We start from the raw sequence: 22,264 nt of genomic DNA on the forward strand, positions 1-22,264 counted from the left end.
ATCTAGTTCACTGATCTGCACACTGAGAGGCTTCGTTGTAAAGCACACATCCTCTCGCTCCTTATCCACTTCGTTTCCACCATTAGTGTTGTATCCTCTCATCTGGGATACATCTGTCACCATCAGACATCTTCCACCAGCATCACTACTCTTCGCCACATAAGCCTTTCCATGAGAAGGCTTTCTCACCTCATCATCTTCTGAGTCGGTTGACCACACCTGTACGCCACCGAACTCATCATCATCTACCGAATCCTGCACAACAAGAGTATTCATAGAGAGATTAGTAGTAGCCTTCTTCCTTTTAATCTCCTCCAGTCTTTTCAGGAGACTCGCTTCTTCATCCTTCTCATCATCTTTCTCTGCCATCTTTTTCAACACGCAATCTTTTGCGTAGTCATTTTTCCCACCACAGTAAAAACAGCTGACACCAGAATCAGCTTCACCCTTCTCTTCTTTCTTTGATTCTTCAACCTTCGGCTCCTCTTTCACATTTTCAGAGTTGTAGCTTCCCTGCCAGTTTCGATTCTTGTTGGTAGGGAAATTCTTCTTAATGAACCTTCTGGGATTTGACACCATCATTGCATAGTCTTCAGATGTTAAATCATAGTCTCGCATATTCAAATCTTCTTCTTCTTCTGCTGCAATTCTTACCTTTAGACAGAAGAGCCAAAGACCCCAAGTTTGAAACCACGCTCTTCTCTTGTAGCACAATCTTTTCCTGGGATTTCAGAATCCCCACTAGTTTTCCCAAAGAATACGATTTGAACTGCTCATGCGCTTTAACCATCGACACAACTGCCCTCCATTCGGGTCTTAGGCCATTTAAGAAAGTGACCTTCTGTTCGATGAGCTTTCTTTCAATGTCATGTTTGATCATCTTGCTGAGAATATGATTGAACCAATCAAATGTTTGTGTAACAACCTCCTCTAGCATCTGCTTGAACTCTCCTAATTCAGAGAGAAGTAGGGTCTGAATTGAGTGCTCCAGATCTTCATCTGTGGAGTACAGCTCCCGCAGCCGATCCCAGATTTCCTTTGCAGTACCACAAGAGCTTACTAATCGAAATGTGTCGGATTGAAGAGCGAATCGAATTAGTCTCAATGCCTTAATGTTGCATTGGAACTTCTCCTTTTTGTCCTGAGCGACGTCTTTCACATCTTTTAATAGATCATTATACTCCTTTTTAGTTTTAATGATTCTTGAAGTGCTTGAATGAGCGAAAGGGCCAGCTGTGATAGCTTCCATATCAGATACCCATTATCTTCCGATCCAATAACGTAATCTTGAAAGTGGTGCGTCCACACTTCATAATCTTGAGTGTAAAGGATTGGAATCTTGGTTGTTGATCCGATGCTGTTAGAGATGCTGATGGGGTTGGATTGAGAATCATCCATGCTTGATCGTTTAACCTGTTATAAGATCAGAATTTGTAATACGTAATATTAGGGCAGGATGAATAAATAATGAGATATGTCAATTATGGAGTGACGGCTCAATAAATATCAATGAATGCGGAATAAACCCTAATCACTTCTTTCACAGAAGAGATGTGTATGAATTACACAGTCTCCCGCTCTGATACCAATTGATGAGTTGAAAAACTCTTTGATCGTTTAGATCTTACACCGGTTAATCAGAATAATGCAAACAGAAATATCAAAGAAGAGAATGAATCAAAATAAACTGAATGATTCAATAGATTCACGCCTCAGCAGAGCTCGACAAAGAACTTCCGATGTAGAGGATTTTTAGGGTTACAATCGATAAAAGGTTTTCGCTATGAATGATCGACTTCAAAATCTTACGTACAAAGATGCATGCAAGAATCTATAAATACTAAACCCTAATAATAAAATTACGGATGAATAGGCCCAATCCGGATACAAAATTGGACTAAGGACCGAGCCCAAGACGCAACACTTAATGGACCCTACACATATACTATATCTATCATAGGTTATATGTATGTTAATGTATAAGTTCTGGAATTGATAAAAACACGTGTTGAATCCCAAACTATACCTATTATAGTTTTCATGTATGCTATGTATTCAATTCACGTTTTGTACTAAAACTTTGAAATTATGGTTGTGTGTTGAGAACTTCCTTTATGCTTAGCATGTTACAAAAGGGATAAAATACCTAAATATTTTATAAAATGTAGTGATCTCTTAGTTGTTTCAATTGCATAAGTTTTAATTATGTTGATTTTCTTTATATAGGAACATAAAATTTCTTTGTGTTTTGCTTGTATCCCCCTGAAAACGTTAAAAACAGTAAAATTGTAGGGGTATGAACTCACAGTTGATTATGTGCACGTGCTCCACAGCAAAACCAGAAAGACGACCCTTGAGTTGGAGTTATCGGTATCCTAATGCTAATTAAAGACATAATTTGTATTTTAATTAGCGAAACCATTAATTAAAGATTTAGAATACACTTGTTTTTGGGTTAGGAATGTTACCGAGACTTGTTTGAAGTGGAAAAAGAGGGTTTTCAGCCAAGGTTCTCGGCTTAAGGCTATTTGCGGTCGTGAACAGAGTTTGCGGCCGTGAACTGGTTTGCGGCTGGGAACTAGGTTTGCAGCCCTTGAAGATATGAAGGTTGTTTTTGGTGTTCTTGGTGTTCTTGAGGAAACACTTGAAGATTTGAAGGTTTGTTCTTGAAGATATGAATGTTCTTGGGAGGTTCTCGGGAGCAACTTGAGAGAGTTTTTGGGTGAAAAAGATGAAAAATGAAGAATCTCTCCGAGAAAAACCATTATACCTATTGGGTTTGCGGCCGGGAATGGGTTCTCGGCGGTAAATGGGTTCACGACCCAAGGATTTATGGCCCAGGGTTTACATCCCAAGGGTTTATGGCCGTAAACGCATGGCTGGACGAGTTTGCTAATTTTTCGAGGGAAATCTTGATTTTTCGAGTGTTTTTGGTTCTGAAAACTTATATAACCTTTAATTATATAATTTAGATTATTATCTAACCCACCAGAACTTAACGGAACAAATAAAATTTGAAATTTTATTTAACGGAAAATGACTTTTGTTGACTAGAAAGTATCAGGTTGTCACAAAATCAATATTAAGAAATTAGGACTCCTACAAGTGTTAATTAACAAAAAACATAATAAGCACTAAAGCATCTTTTCGATTGTGATCAGATCAAATAAAGATGAAGAGTATAAGAAAAAAAACAATCCAAAACTGTTATAAATTAACATAACGTCTATTCATATTCAAAACTGTAACAGAAAGAGAATAAAGTTTTATTTCTTCTTGACAAATTTGAACCAGTGCATTGAATGATGATTTGAACATCAATTTTTTTTTTATAAATTATATCAATTATGAAAAATATCTTCTATCAACAAACATAAATGGCTTAAAACCAAAAACTAATTGTATCAATTACTTCCATTGTATCAATTATATAAAATTCTTATATCAAGAAGAACACATTCCTATAAACTTAAAAATCTCCCAGTCAATTAATACCTTGTTCTTGATGACCAAATTGTAACATCAAATCTTTGGAAGCAAAATCTTAAAAAATCATCCAAAAAAGGTCTCTTGAATATGCATAATAAAAAGGATAATAAATTAAATTACCATAAAAAGATATTTTTACCTTAATTAGTAATTTTGTGAAGCTCTTGAAACCTTGATGTTCCATCTAAAAGTCTGTAACTTAAATAAATTCTGTAACAGAGGCTATCGACACGTGGCGCGTCTTTAGCAATTTTTAATTGCTTCTTCTAATATCTGCAAGAATTATTACTTAAGTATTTTCTATGTTATATGTAAAAGGTTAACTCAAATGCATATGTAAAAAGAGGAAAAACAAAAACTGACTCAAGTATTCCTGAAACTTTACCACAAGAAGCACAACAGTAACTCCCGTTAAGTTGCATTAATTGGCCAAGATTCATAACGCCTACTTTTTTCTGCTGAAGGACACATTCAGTGTGACAAGATAAGCCACAAGATTCTACATTTGAGGAATCTGAAGAACATTCAAACCATAAACTTGGATACTTGTTATCATCAAACAAATGACAAATGCAACAAGAACATCTCTTGCAGAAAGTATCAGTTACAGATAAAACAACTCTACAAGAAGAGTTTTTGCAGATCCATGTATCGGAAAACATAGCATAAGAATGTGATTCTGGAGCAATCCGAATAGGGCTTTCCCGTTTCGGAGTGATATTATTAACACAACTAATAAGACTTTAGCTGATGTAAGAAAATTCAAAAACCTTTGGTTTAGATAAAAGGAACACATCTCTATGGATCCCAGACAACTACCAATGATCTTGATCTCCAAGATAAGAACCATCACTCCATCTGTTGGAACTTTATATATAAAGGAATTGCAAGTTGGCAATTTCCTTTGTATCCCATATTGGTGGGGGGAAGAAACTTTTGTGGGTTTATAAGCTTATTCCCTTGGTAAGCCTTCAAAGGCTTTAGTGGATCAAAGGAATGGGCCAAGCCCACGCACGCACGCACCTAGCCTAGCCTAGCACTAGCCGACGTTGCGAGTGCGCGAAATGGCGCGATTTAGGCGCACTTTTCACTTCACGCTGGGAGCTGAGGAGCTTTTATTTTTGATGGGTTCAGGTCAAGCCGGTTTGACCAATCCGGTCAAATGGTTGACCGTCGTTAACTTCGTGGAGGCCAAGCTGAGGAGCTTTTATTTTTGATGGGTTCGGGTCAAGCTGGTTTGACCGATCCGGTCAAATGGTTGACCGCCGTTGACTTCGTGGAGACCAAGTCAGGGTATTCTAGAAGGGTCAGAAAACGGCTTGCTTGGAGAGCAAGCTGTCGCCCTAGGGTTTCTGGGGCCGGCCTATGGGGGCCCGTTTGATGCCTTCTAGGGTTACAAAACCTATAAATACAGCTCCCTAGGAGCTGCATGGATACGTTACGAAATCTGAAAGCTCTCTCCCTCTCTCTGCGTTTTTTCCCTTCTGGTTTCCAAGTAGTCACTTTGTGTTTTTCGATTTCCAGTGATGTTGGAATATCGATCAAGCTGCATTAAATCCTAGGGTTTTACTCTGTTGCTTACAGCAAGTACAAGTGAAGTAAAAATCTTTAAGGACAGGAGTCTGATCCGTGCAGTTGCTTCAAGATCAAGGTCAGTAATCAATAGGTCGGTTTTACTTTTATGTCTTGTGGTTAATTCGTCCAATAACAGGACATTCTTCTTCTACCTTTCTTATAATCAGATCTAATCGAGAAGGATAGATCTGGTTTCTTGGACGAAACTTGGTAAATATAATAATAATAATTGGATCTATTATTTGCAACTAATCGACATATAATTCTCAATATTATTTGTCGGTTTCCTTGCGTGTCTATTAGTTTGCTTTACAACAATCTTAAAGGTTTTTTATTTGTGATAAATCAACGGACTAATGGACACTACTGCTAGCCTCCACTTCATGAACCAAGAGTTTGCCAAACTTGAACAATTCGATGGTCAGAACTACACTCGTTGGGCCGAAAAGGTCAAGTTCATGCTTCACGTCTTGAAGCTCTCCTTTGTGTTGGACCCAAAATTGGCACCAATTCCTGATGATCCAATTCCCAAGGAGGGGGAATCTATAGACCCAGTGATCATTACAGAACTGGAAAAGCAAAGGATTTTGCATAGAGAATCCGAGGAATTGTGTGTGTGTCACATCAAGAATTCCCTATCTGATCGGCTCTATGATCTTTACTCGCCGTTCAAAGATCCAAAAGAGCCATGGAATGCGTTGGAACTTAACTACAAGGCACATGAGGAAGGTACTAACAAGTACCTTGTGTCCAAGTACCTTGAGTTTCAAATGGTTGATGACAAATCGATTATGGAGCAAGTGCATGAACTCCAAGTCATGGTCAACAAGTTGAACGCACTCACCGTCTCTCTTCCAGAACTCTTTCAGGTTGGTGCAATCATCGCAAAACTGCCATCCTCGTGGAAAGATTTCTCTAAGTGAATGATGCACAAATCTGAGGACTACTCCTTGGATGATCTGATGAAACACCTCCGCATTGAGGAGGAAGCTCGCATCAGGGACAAGCGAGGTAAAGTTGGACAAAGTGTGCATCAAGTGTCAGCTGGGAGTTCTAGCCACAAAGGCATGTCTGGGGGACATAACAAGAAGAACTTTGGAACCAAGAAACAAAGCTTCAAGAAACTGGGTCATCAGAATCCCAACTCAAATCCAAAAAGGGCCAGTCCTTGCCACGTCTGCGGAGAGATTGGGCACTATGCGAGAGAATGCAAAGATTGCAAATCAGTACCAGTTGCACAAGCAGTCGAGAAGGTGACTGACATGGTGGCTAGTGTGAACCTTGGAGAGATTTTCATCTTCTCCTCTCTTACTCGAGCAATCTGTGCTCGAGGTTGGTTCGTGGAGATTGGAGCCACTGTGCATGTTTGTGGGCATCGAGAGAGATTTAGCACCTATCACCCCATGCCACAAGGGACGGTTGCCGTCTGTGCTAATGGCCACAGAGCTGAAGTTCTAGGAAAAGGTGATGTTTGGTTGAAGTTCACACGTGGTGAATGGGTGACTCTTCGAGATGTTCTTCACGTTCCTACTATCTCGAAGGGTTTGGTTTCTGCGGACAAGTTTGAAAAGGGTGGGTTCAAGATGGTGCTTGAGAGAGGCAAAATTGTGATCACTAAAGGTAGAAGACATGTTGGGAGGGCGAACAATACTTCGGGAATGTATCGCTTGTGTCTTAGTGACGAGGGTAATATGAGTGGTCCTAGTGTTGAGAATGGTGTTTCTAGTGTTGCTAGAGTGTCGAGTGTTGGTAATGATGTAATTGATGGATTGGTTGCTAATGTGAATGAAGTGAACTTTTCTGGTTATATTGTTTGTTCAATTTCTTTATGGCATAAACGTTTAGCTCACACTAATGTTAAAAACATTGAAAAAAATGCAAACTAAAGGTATGTTAAAATATGACACAAAAGATTTTGAAAAATGTGAAACATGTGTAAAATCAAAGTTCACTAAGAAACCATTTCCATCAGTTAAGAGAAACACTTCATTACTTGAGTTGATTCATTCTGATATATGTGAGTTAAATGGAATCCTTACTCGAGGAGGAAAAAGGTATTTCATCACATTTTGTGATGACTTCAGTAGATATCTACATGTTTATTTGCTGAGATCAAAAGATGAAGCTTTTGATGCATTTAAACGATAATGCTGAGGTCGAAAATCAACTTGAAAGACACATCAAAAATCTTCGCTCGGACAGAGGCGGAGAATATTTCAACCAAGAGTTTGACATAATCTGCAAAGAGAATGGAATCAAACATGAGAGAACATCACCATCACTCCCTAACAGAATGGTTTGGCTGAAAGAAAGAACCAAACCCTTTGTGAGATGGTCAACTGTATGTTGAACCAATCAGGTCAACCAAACAATTTGTGGGGGGAAGCACTATTGACTGCTTGTTATGTTCATAATAGGATCACTAGTCGCGTGATTCCTACAAGCCCTTATGAGTTGTGGAAAGGTAGAAAGTCTAACCTAGACTATTTGAAAGTGTGGGGGTGTGTTTCTTATTATCGGTCTCCTGATCCTAAGCGAACCAAATTGGGAGCACGAGCTAATAAGAGTGTATTTATTGGATATGCTCAAAATAGCAAGGCTTACTGGTTACTAGATATTGATTCAGGTGTTGTTGTGGAATCCAGAGATGTGGAATTCTTTGAGGACAAGTTTTCTAAGGATGAAGAAAACTCTAGTCATACAACACCTACAAGTACCTCTCGAGAAATACTCCCACCTCCTCCCATTGTGGAGGAACCAAGGAGAAGTACTTGGGCTAGAACTGAGAAAACCTTTGGAGATGACTTCTATTCTTATTTGGTCGAAGGAACACAAAAGAAAGTGATGAGAGAGGTCATCTTTTCAATTAATTTGGATGATGATCCTAAGACCTTTATTGAAGCCATTACGTCTCGGGATGCTCCTCTGTGGAAGGAAGCAATCAATGATGAAATGGATTCAATTATGGGTAATGGAACTTGGGAGTTAGCTGATCTACCCAAGGGGAGAAGACCCATAGGATCCAAATGGATATTTAAGAAGAAATATCATCCTGATGGATCCATATCTGCCTATAAAGCAAGGTTGGTCAAAGGGCTATAAGCAGCGAGAAAGGATCGATTATTTTGATACCTATGCCCCAGTTGCTAGAATTAGTTCAATTAGAACTCTCATAGCAATATCAGCTTTGAAAGGATTGTACATTCATCAAATGGATGTGAAGACAGCCTTTTTGAATGGTTTTATCAAATAGGAGATTTACCTGGAGCAACCAGAAGGTTTCGTAATACCTGGACAAGAAAAAAAGTATGTAGACTTGTTAAGTCTTTGTATGGGTTGAAACAAGCTCCCAAACAGTGGCATGAGAGATTTGACACCACTATGAATGCATTTGGTTTTCGGCACAACAGTGTTGAAAGGTGTATTTATTCTAAATATACACCTGATTACATAGTAGTTATATGTCTTTATGTTGATGTGTGACAACCCTATTTTTCCCAAAAGCATTGTAAACACTCGAAAGCTAAAAACAACGAAATTAATCTCGAAAATAAAGTGTTCAGGTATCTAAGTTGGGATGCATCGAATATTAGATATCATGCCCAGGTTTCCAAAATCATAAAGAACACTCAAAACCGAGTTATATTGAAGAGATTATAACCACTCGTATAATTACGACACGACGTTAAAACATAATTTGATGTAAAAAGTGAAATCTCAATAAAACACATTCTAGCCTTAAAGTATCTAAACAAAAGTCGTAGATCTCGTTGAAAGATAAGCGTGCATAAAAAGATCGCCCAATTTGAACCTTGTATGAAGAAGTTACGAATTTTCAAAGTTTCGTAACAGTAGTAAAGGGCTAAAAACTCGGATTGAAGATCGAGTATTATTTACCTATCGCCACCTAAACGGAAGTTGAAGATCCACTCGGCGGTAATAAAACCATAAAAAGACAAACGAAAACCGACGTCGAATAAAGAACCTATGAAATCTTAACGAACTTTAGGAGGCCCGGTCTATTAAAAATTATATCATTAAAAATAAAGTCAAAACTAGCCGACGGAATCTAAATGAAAGTTGTAGAGCATAATCTCACCTACGCGTGGATATAAAGAACGCGAAAAACGGAGCTCGTACGCGAAAGTTACGGAATTTAGAAGTTGGAAGCAGGGATTACGCCCCGCGTAATCTGGGAGTACGCCCCGCGTACTAGACCCAGGGTCGAGTCCCATCGGCCCGCCCAAGCTACGCCTAGCTAGCCAGAGCCGTAAGCCGTGACGTATTCTTACGCCCAGCGTAAACAACGTACGCGCTGCGTACGTGAGTACGCCCCGCGTACTCCAAAGGTACGCCCCGCGTACGGGGTTATTCCAGCCTATAAATAGAAGGCTTAAGCTCGGGTTTTGGCACACCTTCACCAATTCTCAGACCTTCTCCCAGCTCCAGAGACCCTTTTCTCACCTCGGTTTCCGTACTCGAGCCCCGACGAAAGATTTACGTTGCAGAAGTTCCCGAAGAGCCCGACGACGCAACTATCCGCGATCGAAACTCTGCTCAACTCTAGCCCCTCTCTTCAAACTTAACGAGTGAGTTCATACCCCTACTTTTCAACTTTTTACATGTTTTAGGGGGGAAATACAAGTACATTACACGTTATAAGTATCGTTTTCTAAACATAAATGAAATTTCTAACTTCGAATATCGATACAAACATCTTATGTATACAAGGGCAATTATATCACTAAGTATGTCTACGAAATGGAACATACTATCTGAAAAACTATAATGGGTATAGTTAGCAAGTCAATCATACATTTTATACAGTTTGAAAACGAACTACTTTCAAAAGAAGTAAGGTTATTTCATTGTAAATCTATTTATACTAGTCAATGTGAGGCATTTAAACTTCAACGTACATTTTTGTATGCATTTCAAGTCCTGTATTATATACCATAATCTCTTGGAGGGAGATCGTGATACTTGTGTATAGATCTATACGGGATTGACAATCCCGCACCTAAACTACTAGCTATAGTTAGACCGGCAGGTCTGGGGTGACAAATGTCATAACACTACAACACTTGAAGAATGTTGTTACAGGCCGTCAGTGTCAATAGTATGGTTATAAAACTCACATAAAAGGGTATAAAACAAGGTTGATTTACAAGGGTCGTATGTGCATCGCAGTATTTCTACATTATATTTTCATACTAAAATCATTGTTATCAATTGTTTATAAAAGTTACTAACACAGTCCAACTTTGGAACCTTTTACATTTTACAAGAAAATATTGGAATTTCTAAAGATCTCGTTTACCAAATTACTACCAAAAGGAATATACTTTTCAACTCGGAACACTCATGAACTCACCAACTTAAATGTTGACACTTTTCAAAACCACTTGTATTCCTCAGGAAATCAGTGATACAGGTAAACTACCAGCTTTTGGGAGAAGGAACACAAAGGATGATTTTATCATTAAACATTTATTCATCATATTGTAATATTCTTTTGATAACATGTATAACGCAACAATACACGTTTTCATTGTTATATATATGATGGTTGTGTTACTTTCTTTACAATATTCAATCGTTGTGATACTACGTGAAGTCAATCCACCCCCGAATGTTTCCGCCATTCTGGTTTGGGGGTGTGACATGATGATATGCTGATCATTGGCACTCACCTAGAAGGCATTCTTGAGATGAAGAAATACCTATCCTCGAACTTTAAGATGAAGGATCTTGGAGAAGTAGATACTATTTTTGGTATCAAGGTGAAGATGACAGGTGGTCAGATTTCTCTGAGTCAATCGCATTACATAGAGAAAATTCTGACAAAGTTTCAACATTTGAACATTAAGGAATTCAATTCTCTTTTTGATTCAAGTGTAAAACTGAAGGTGAATTCTAGTCGAGTTGTGGCTCAACTAGAATATGCTGGTGCAGTAGGAAGTATGATGTATGCTACTCACTGCACACGACCTAACATCGCATTTGCTGTAAGCAAAGTGAGTCAGTACACTATTAATCCAGGGACGGAGCACTGGAAGGCAGTGGGTAGAGTACTAGGATACCTGAAAAGGAAAAGTACTTTTGAGTTGACATATTCGTCATCTAATGGAATACTTGAAGGTTATTCTGATGCCAGCTGGATTGTCACACCCCACTAAAGCGGAAACACGAGGCGTGGCAGTATAAAGGGTTCCATAGCAAAAGTTAAAAGACAACACCAACCATTGTATTAAAAATCATTACAAATTTACAATGGGTTTGAACAACTTTTAAAAGAAATTACAATGAAAATAGAAATGCAACACATGCGAATGCTCCTAAAAGTGAAGTGTCCCTAAGTGCCACCTACTTAATGATTCCTGAAAAAGCATGTAAAACGAGCGTCAACTATAAAAATAGTTGGTGAGTACTCATAGATAAACAAAATAATATTGGTTCCATGAATTGAAATCAATGTTTTGATAAAGTTTCCAATAATAAAAGTATATTGTTAAATTGAGAAAATAAGTTTGTACAAAAACAAATTTCTTTGTCATCATGAGAGATAAAGTATGTTGCCCAAATGAGATGCAACGTTCATATTCTCATGGAAGATAAAGTTCGTTACTCAAACGAGTAAACAAGTTTCATTGCTAAAATGAGCTGTCAATTTCGTTGCTACAAGGAGCAAACAATTTCATTGCTAAAACATGTACATAAGTTTCCAGTAGTAAAAGTTCGTTGTTGTAATGAGAAATAGAGTTCATTGCTATAATGAGAAACAAAGTTAATTGCTTTAATGAGAAACAAAGTTGATTGCTATAATTGATAAACGAGTTTATTGCCGTAATAAACAACAAGTTTATTGCTATAATGAGTAACAAGTTTGTATGTGTATGAGCAAACAATGAGTTATTGAGTCCTAAACCAAACCTATGACTGAAGCCCTATCAAGATCTATGCTTATCGTTCCATAGATGAATATGGTATCATGCACTCCAGCAATAGGGCGAGTGAGGAGTTGTCAGTTCCTAATAGAGCCATCCATAATCACCATTGGCTCAAATAGTTAATGGTTAGAGATAAGGGAAGGGCCTTAATACGATAAGTTCTCATGTTCCATGTTGCATAACATACATAGATAGATATAGCAATAAAATAGCAATCATGATTGATACAAATCAATTTAGATACAACATTCAAATAATAGTTTTTTTTGGGACATGCTTTCCACCGCAAAACATTTAAAAACGGAAAATAGGGGATTGGTGAATACTCACAATATGCAAAATATAGCAACCAAGTTTATATGAGTCAAATAAATACAACGAATATAAATAGTTTAGGACATGCTTTTCCACCCCAAAACATTTAAAAACCAAAAATAGGGGATTGGTGAATACTCACAATTCATTGAGATGATGCAAATGGTTCCTCGAACTACGCTCCACTCGTACCACTATCATTTTCCTACAACGATGTTACACACTAATGAGTCTCCAATCGAAATCTAACACTAGTATACATACTATTACAATAGAACAATATTGTGTCAAAATTTAATATAGATAAGTTAGAAACATTTTTCCTGTGGAAATTAAGTTTCAAAGAATCAATTGTTATATAACAATTTAAGTGGAAATTTCCCATTATTGAAATGCTAATATTTAACATTTTAGAGGTGTTCCAATGATTAAATATTCAAAAGCTAAATTAATTTAGTTCTAATATTTCCCAAAGTTTGAATTTTAGTTTTAATTGAAGTGAAAGACCTCAAGATAAATTTTCTTGAATTTTTTATTTGTCTGACTATTTTTCATGATTTTAGTTTCTTGAATAATCATAAAATCATGGAAAAATAGTAAAAAGTTAATAAAAACTACCAAACTTCATATTTTGGTTCTAACTACATTAAAAGACTTCCTGATAAACTTTCATGGTTTATAGATATGTATAACCAATTTTCTTATATTTAATTCTCTAAATAGATACAAAATTCATGAAAAATAGAAATCAGTTTCCAAAATTACCCAAACTTTTTTTATTACTGTTATTAGAAATTATTAAGCTGGGAAAAATATAAAAATTGATTTCTAAACTGTGTAACCAAATTTTATGATTTTTGAGCATTTATTCTAATAAAAATTGAAATAAATAGGAAACAGTTTCCAAAATCGCCCAAAAATTTTTTAACACTTTTATTATACATGTAGAAGCTGAAAAAATATAAAAGATATTTTTCAATTAGTCTTTCTATTTTTCTTTGTTTTATCCTCTTAAATAATCATTAATTGGAGAATAATTATTAAAAAGTTAAAGTAAATTACCAAAAAAGTTTTACACTTAATTTGCAGAGTAAATAATCTGGGAAAAATACCAAATGTGGTTTTTATATACTGAAATCCGATTTTGTGTATTTAAGTGTATTTAATCTTAGGAAATAGAAGAAAAATAGTATACCGAAGAGAAAAATCATGAAAATTGTTATGTAGCCTCCGAATGTACTTTAAGGTGTCCTGGTAAATTTTAATGAATTGTGGATGAGCAGAACTATTTTTCTATGTTTAGACCATTATAAATACAAAAATCAGGGAAAAATAGGAATGCATTATGAAAAATTCTGAAAATATTTTTTTAGTCTTCCACAAAGAGTATAAGCTGCGAAAAGTATTATATACCGTTTTCAAATTATATAAATTGGTTTTATGATTTATTGGGGCTAAACAAAAAGAAAATTCAAAAACCAAATTAAACAGTAACAAAAACCGATGAAATTTAATGTGGGCTCATTATTTAACATAGGGGTCATCCACCAATTTACCTAGGATTTATAGACCTCAGAAAGTATTTTAAATGATTTATTTCCCTATTTTGTTGCAATAATTATAATAATTCAAGAAAAATGAATTATTTTCTGGAAATTTACAGAGCATCTTATTTTGTTGATGGGAATCTGGGAAAAATCGGATTTGGTCAGAAAAGGAGTTTTAGATATTTATTTGGAAATAAATCCTTCATGAACATATTTGAAAGCTTTTAACAACATACTTTGATGATCTAGCATCTAAGCTTGAAGATCATCACATGCATGTTGGTTTAATGATCATACATGAGTTTGAAATGTTCAAAAATCATTTTTGATAGAAAACTTAGGGTACATGTGGTGATTTTTACCCAAAACTTGTAGAAAAGTGCATTATGTCGATTTTGACTTAGGTTTTGGTCCTTGGATTTCACCATTAACAACATGCATGTTGTTTTTGAATGAAATCCTACCACCATCATCATCAAAACCATGAGTAGATGCAAGTGTTCATGATTTTATAATAGAATGGAGTAGAAGAAAAAGAAAGTGTAAGAAAAATAACAAAACTTTGAAGGAAAATGAAGGGAAATCGTGTTCTACCTTAATGAACACCACTAGATGATGAAGATTTTTAGTTTGAGGTGTGTTCTTGGACTTATTCTCTGGAAAATTTCGTGAGTATGGAGAAATGAAGAGAGAAATGGAGTGGTGGTGATGAAGAGTGTGATAGAGAATGAGGGGTAGAGTGAGAGAGAAAATGGAGTATAGAGGGGAATTGATTGAGTGTGTTGGGAAGAGGAGAGAGAGGGGAATCCGACTTTTGAGGGTATAATATCCCTCTCTCTTTCATTTTTCTTTATAAAAATTCAAATCTTTTATAAAAATTATCCAACTTTTTATAAAATGTGCACCTTGACCTAGTTTTTATGCATAAAACTCTTGATTTTTGACTTATAAATTAAGGGTAATTGTTAATGAGTTCAATTTTATTTCCTCAAATGCATTTTATAATTTTAATTATTATAAGATAATATTAGAAGCTTCATAATTATTTTTATAGAATTTTTAAGGTTAAAGTTTGTAAATATGAGTTTGTAGGGCATTTAGGGTTTTTGAGAGTTTGTAGATCTTTGGATATCAAAATTACTTGAATTTTGAGACATCAAACTATTTTAGAGTTTCATAACTCTTATTCAAATTAGAAATATTGTTTGTAATTTATTTTTATTGGTTTATTGGCATTCTATGTAGTGATTCCGAGATTCAAACGAAATTGAGGAATCAAGTATACTATCCTAGTTTCAACTTTGACTTAAGTTTCTATGAGACTCTGACCTAAATTTTACTACTAGGTCAAGTGCATGATGTCTGTATATGATTCATGAAATGGTGTTCGAGTCAAAGAGTGACCCTAATATAGATAGTCACTAAAATTAAGTAGTAGTAGAATTCAAATATCAATGTGAAATCTAAGCACATTATCCATTGTTTCTAATTGTTTCCAAGTTTCTAGTAGGTTATAACTTAGCTTCTAGTTACTAAGTCTAGTATGTGTAGTGTCTATATGTGCAACTAAGTTTATTCAAAACTAGAACCGACTCGAATTTTGACGGTTGTCACAGTCTCCCCCGGTTGAAAGAATTTCGTCCTGAAATTCAATTCGTGACACATTCTATTAGAACTCAGCCGAATACAATTGTATAATTGGAGAGGTGGTGACTTGAAGAGCTCTTTGATTATTTTGGGTTAATTCCTCAAGCGAAGAGCCCAACTCTTTAGCTATAATCAAATTAATGTTTCCCTAATTCGAGTTCTACAGTCTAGATTGCAATTAATTAGGATCATGGAAATCATGATACAACCATGGTGACCTAGTTGAAAAAGATCATCTAGTTAGATATTATCTGAATCAAGAGAGCGGTATAAGTTTTGCTGAAGCACTAACTGCACCGAGCGTTAAATCCGCATTGATCCTTAAGTCGCATTATAAATTAGCACTAAGTGTAAATTCGCCGCTTAATAAAGAAGATATTAGGAACAATTTTTTCACTTTCGTGTGGGCTACTAAATAGGGAAAATATATATTCCAAAATAATAGGGGGTAGCACAAATGAAAGAGAAGCGGTCAAGGGTAAGTTCCTATAGATACGTATTAAGGGTAGGCATCAAAGTTTTGGTGCATTTCAAATGTGAAGATTATACAAGTGTCGACTTACACAATAAATTATGAAATGATCAAGGATCTTAGAGTCTATATTTACTACTACTTTATTCTTGCTACATAAAACCATATTCAAAGAATGTATATATCTAGAGAGTCATTGTTTCAATGAAGGCGGTGAAAGTTTATGATATTTTAAATTACATTGTGTAGATAGCATTTTAACTGTTTAGAAGTGATAAAAAAATCTCACTATTATCAAAACGTGTAATAATTCAAAGATAATGAAGATACATGTGTGGCGATCAAACGAAGTAGTAAAATAATATAAAGATTAATTAAGGTTTTAGGTTTAAGTCATCAATAAGGGAATTTATACATAAATATTTTGATTACTCTTTTGAAAAAAAAAAATTGTCTAATTGTTTAAGTCAGGACAAATTCAAGCTTACGAGTCAGAACATTTATGGAAACAAGGTTGAGAGTTTAGGAAATCACTGAAAATTACAAAGTAGAATGCTATTTTAAGACAAGTGTAAAAATGTTAATCTTTGACAATAGTGCATTCATAGTTTAGTGTTTCTACAAAAACAATCATTTAGAGAATAGATAATCGTAAAATTCAAAACTTTGGATGTATTTAAAGAAAAGAAGAAACATAGGGATACATATCTTCCACATATATTTTTTCGGATATAGAAAAATTATAATCATAAAAGTATTCATCTTGTGTATTACTTATAACGAAAAATACAATGAAACTTGCATTTTAAATCAAGTTTCCAAATTTAGAACGAAAGAGAAAATGTAAATAAAGATCATTTGTTTATAGTAGATTTCAAAATAAAAACAAGTTATATATGATAAAAGGCGTAATTGAATATATCCAAGTTGACTAAATCAAAGGTATGCCTCATGACTATACACGTATTAATCGCTCAAAATGAAAGGGTAGACTTCTAGTCTATATGTATACGAATATGATACTAGGAGAAGAAAAATAGACAAAAACAAAGTTAGACAATGTATTATGTTAATATTATGGCGTGCGAGATCTAAAATCAGAAGGAGAGCGAGAAATCAAGTTCGTAGGAAAGTAAAAGGAAGGTAGCGGCAATGATTGTTATTGTTAAAATTATAAGAACAATACCTATAGGTAGATTTAAAAACAGGTTGAGATATATTTAAAACTTCAATATTTGATGTATATTGATGATTAAATAAACATATGCGAGTTTTAAAGTGTTTGCCAAGGATTGCTAAAAATTCATAAGTTGTCTATTAAGTTAAACTCCATTGTGAAAAAGAAGAAACACTAAAACTTGTAATTGAAAATATAACAGTTTTGACGTTTTTGACTGGGGTCCAACAATGGTTAAAACGGATAACGTAAAGACTTAAAATATTTAGATGAATAATTGTGCATTGTCAAAAGTACGTCGTTGGAAGTTTAAAAGTGAACACTAAGTTGTGCAATGTTGTAAGTTTTATAAACACATATTATAAAACTATTTTGAAATAAAATAAACAAATGATGTGTGTTTGAATTTTAGGAATTAGAGATATCTTAGAAACATGTGTGAAGTAGAAAGTTGTGAAAATATCATGTTGGGATTCAAGAAAACACATTTAAGTAAGGTACAATGCCTAAATGAGAAAGTGGTCAAAAGAGTCAAAACAAAAGTGGTTTGAAGGATCCGATGAAGCTTTTACACGTAATATGAACTTCAATGTCATATGTCTATGTTTTATAGCATAGAATTTAAACACTTTTATAAAAGAAAATGTTTCTAAGTTTTTCGAAAACGTGCCAAAATGGTAATCAAGGTTTAAAATGGTTTCTATGCCCTTTAAAAGAACATCTATCCATTGAAATGGATTTGAAATGAAATTGAAATAGCAAGGTAAAAACCAATATTGGTTAAGTTGAGTTTTGGAGAAAAGCGTTAAATTAAAGCAAGTTGTCAAAAGAGTTTTAGCGAGAATATGACTTAAATTGTTAGGAAATGTCTACTAAGTTGAATGAAGTGGATATAAAATATTTTATCGATGATAAATAAAACCGATGAAACGCAATAACTTTTCGATGGAAGATTAAGAAGTAACGAATAAGTATGTTAGTATAGCTAATCGTACTTAAATACTAAGGCGAGTACCGATGTCTTTTCCCCAAGATAAAGGACAAGAAAATTTGTTAGTAAAACGTTTTATGGTGTCAATGCAGTTTATGACCCTTTATAGAGGTCAAAGGGATATCCTATGTTAAGTTTTAAGCTCAAGGTGGAAACAACCTAAAGCTAAATTCGTAGCGTAGTAGAGAAGTCTCACGCATAGGTTAAACCTCCATGTCTCCTTGTGAGTCGAATCCGGAATGCCCGCCAATGGTATCCAAGTGATTTCTTAGTGGCGACTCATCTATCTCCTTACGCGATGCTCCAATTATTATTCGTGTCGATATCGAAACACTTTTTCCTAGTTGTAACTCTAATACGAAGACGATGAAGAGGTATTAAGGAATAATTGGTATAGGTTTCGACTTAAGATTATTACTAGTGCATATCTAGCAACTAATCTTACATCTAAAGTCAATAGTTACCAAGGAATACCCATTCTTAGTACTATGTGCATTGCCTCTAGAGCGGCTAGTGATATAACCTAAGTGGTTAACCTAGCACTTGATAAGGGGTAAGAATATTTCTAAATAAAGGCATTGTTATAAAAGTGCACTTAGTTTCTAAGTGTATCTAGATGAATGCCTATAATACGCAATGCCCGTACGCACACCGAAAAAAAATTTGTTTTCAAAAGTTTAAGTTGAAAATTGTTTTGAACATAACTCTAGTATAATCGTTTCCAGCCTCACATTAACTTTCGTTAATTAAGCATAGTTGGCCAGGCTATACTTAATTAAAGTCTAATAATGCGTACTCGAATTAGTTATACCAGTAGTATGTTCCATATTTTAAAAACATTTAGAAATTTTTTGGCTATAGTTGTGGTTTTCCAAAGGAAAACCGGTATTCTCTATAACCTTCGGCTCAGATACCATTTCCAGTCACACCCCGCTAAAACGGAAACACGAGGCGTGATAGTATAAAGGGTTTCATAGCAAAAGTTAAAAGACAACACCAACCATAGTATTAAAAATCATTACAAATTTACAATGGGTTTGAACAACATTTAAAAGAAATTACAATGAAAATAGAAATGCAACACATGCGAATGCTCTTAAAAGTAAAGTGTCCCTAAGTGCCATCTACTTGATGATTCCTGAAAAAGAATGTAAAACGAGCGTCAACTATAAAAATAGTTGCTGAGTACTCACAGATAAAAAAAAATATTGGTTCCATGAATTGAAATCAATGTTTTGATAAAGTTTCCAATAATAAAAGTATATTGTTAAAGTATGTTGTCCAAATGAGATGCAACGTTCTTTGTCATCATGAGAGATAAAGTATGTTGTCCAAATGAGATGCAACGTTCATATTCTCATGGAAGATAGAGTTCGTTACTCAAACGAGTAAACAAGTTTCATTGCTAAAATGAGCTGTCAATTTCGTTGCTACAAGGAGCAAACAATTTCATTACTAAAACATGTATATAAGTTTCCAGTAGTAAAAGTTCGTTGTTGTAATGAGAAAGAGAGTTCATTGCTATAATGAGAAACAAAGTTAATTGCTTTAATGAGAAACAAAGTTGATTGTTGTAATTGATAAACGAGTTTATTACCAAAATAAACAACAAGTTTATTGCTATAATGAGTAACAAGTTTGTATGTGTATGAGCAAACAATGAGTTCTCAACCAAACCTATGACTGAAGCCCTATCAAGATCTATGCTTATCGTTCCATAGATGAATATGGTATCATGCACTCCAGCAATAGGGCGAGTGAGGAGTTGTCAATTCCTAGTAGCGCTATCCATAATGACCATTGGCTCAAAGAGTTAATGGTTTGAGATAAGGGAAGGGCCTTAATACGATAAGTTCTCATGTTCCGTGTTGCATAGACATACATAGAGAGATATAGCAATAAAATAGCAATCATGATTGATACAAATCAATTTAGATACAACATTCAAATAATAGTTTTTTTGGGACATGCTTTCCACCCCCAAAACATTTAAAACGGAAAATAGGGGATTAGTGAATACTCACAATATGCAAAATATAACAAACAAGTTTATATGAGTCAAATAAATACAACGAATATAAATAGTTTAGGACATGCTTTTCCACCCCAAACATTTAAAAACCGAAAATAGGGGATTGGTGAATACTCACAATTCCTTGAGATGATGCAAATGGTGCCTTGAACTACGCTCCACTCGTACCACTATCGTTTTCCTACAACGATGTTACACACTAATGAGTCTCCAATCGAAATCTAACACTAGTATACATACTATTACAATAGAATTATGTCAATATTGTGTCAAAATTTAATATAGATAAGTTAGAAACATTTTTCCTGTGGAAATTAAGTTTCAAAGAATCAATTGTTATATAACAATTTAAGTGGAAATTTCCCATTATTGAAATGCTAATATTTAACATTTTAGAGGTGTTCCAATGATTAAATATTCAAAAGCTAAATTAATTTAGTTCTAATATTTCCCAAAGTTTGAATTTTAGTTTTAATTGAAGTGAAAGACCTCAAGATAAATTTTCTTGAATTTTTTATTTGTCTGACTATTTTTCATGATTTTAGTTTCTTGAATAATCATAAAATCATGGAAAAATAGTAAAAAGTTAATAAAAACTACCAAACTTCATATTTTGGTTCTAACTACATTAAAAGACTTCCTGATAAACTTTCATGGTTTATAGATATGTATAACCAATTTTCTTATATTTAATTCTCTAAATAGATACAAAATTCATGAAAAATAGAAATCAGTTTCCAAAATTACCCAAACTTTTTTTATTACTGTTATTAGAAATTATTAAGCTGGGAAAAATATAAAAATTGATTTCTAAACTGTGTAACCAAATTTTATGATTTTTGAGCATTTATTCTAATAAAAATTGAAATAAATAGGAAACAGTTTCCAAAATCGCCCAAAATTTTTTTAACACTTTTATTATACATGTAGAAGCTGAAAAAAATATAAAAGATATTTTTCAATAAGTCTTTCTATTTTTCTTTGTTTTATCCTCTTAAATAATCATTAATTGGAGAATAATTATTAAAAAGTTAAAGTAAATTACCAAAAAAGTTTTACACTTAATTTGCAGAGTAAATAATCTGGGAAAAATACCAAATGTGGTTTTTATATACTGAAATCCGATTTTGTGTACTTAAGTGTATTTAATCTTAGGAAATAGAAGAAAAATAGTATACCGAAGAGAAAAATCATGAAAATTGTTATGTAGCCTCCGAATGTACTTCAAGGTGTCCTGGTAAATTTTAATGAATTGTGGATGAGCAGAACTATTTTTCTATGTTTAGGCCATTATAAATACAAAAATCAGGGAAAAATAGGAATACATTATGAAAAATTCTGAAAATATTTTTTTTAGTCTTCCACAGAGAGTATAAGCTGCGAAAAGTATTTTATACCATTTTCAAATTATATAAATTGGTTTTATGATTTATTGGGGCTAAACAAAAAGAAAATTCAAAAACCATATTAAACAGTAACAAAAACCGATGAAATTTAATCTGGGGTCATTATTTAACATAGGGGTCATCCACCAATTTACCTAGGATTTATAGACCTCAAAAAGTATTTTAAATGATTTATTTCCCTATTTTGTTGCAATAATTATAATAATTCAAGAAAAATGAATTATTTTCTGGAAATTTACAGAGCATCTTATTTTGTTGACGGGAATCTGGGAAAAATCAGATTTGGTCAAAAAAGGAGTTTTAGATATTTATTTGGAAATAAATCCTTCATGAACATATTTGAAAGCTTTTAACAACATACTTTGATGATCTAGCATCTAAGCTTGAAGATCATCACATGCATGTTGGTTTAAAGATCATGCATGAGTTTGAAATGTTCAAAAATCATTTTTGATAGAAAACTTAGGGTGCATGTGGTGATTTTTACCCAAAACTTGTAGAAAAGTGCATTATGTTGATTTTGACTTAGGTTTTGGTCCTTGGATTTCACCATTAACAACATGCATGTTGTTTTTGAATGAAATCCTACCACCATCATCATCAAAACCATGAGTAGATGCAAGTGTTCATGATTTTATAATAGAATGGAGTAGAAGAAAAAGA

General features: G+C 34.2%; 1 protein-coding gene across 1 annotated transcript; it reads left to right on the top strand.

Annotated features, from left to right (window-relative positions):
- Nucleotides 1-5,420: 5,420 nt before the first annotated feature.
- Nucleotides 5,421-5,987, top strand: LOC145007435 (uncharacterized). The gene has a single exon (XM_078966372.1). It carries the CDS (start codon nucleotides 5,421-5,423, stop codon nucleotides 5,985-5,987), a length of 567 nt encoding a protein of 188 aa, XP_078822498.1.
- The last annotated feature ends 16,277 nt before the right edge of the window (nucleotides 5,988-22,264 follow it).

Source organism: Lactuca saligna, chromosome 7 (genome assembly GCF_052625555.1).
Source record: "Lactuca saligna cultivar CGN05327 chromosome 7, ASM5262555v1, whole genome shotgun sequence".
NCBI classification, from domain to species: domain Eukaryota; kingdom Viridiplantae; phylum Streptophyta; class Magnoliopsida; order Asterales; family Asteraceae; genus Lactuca; species Lactuca saligna.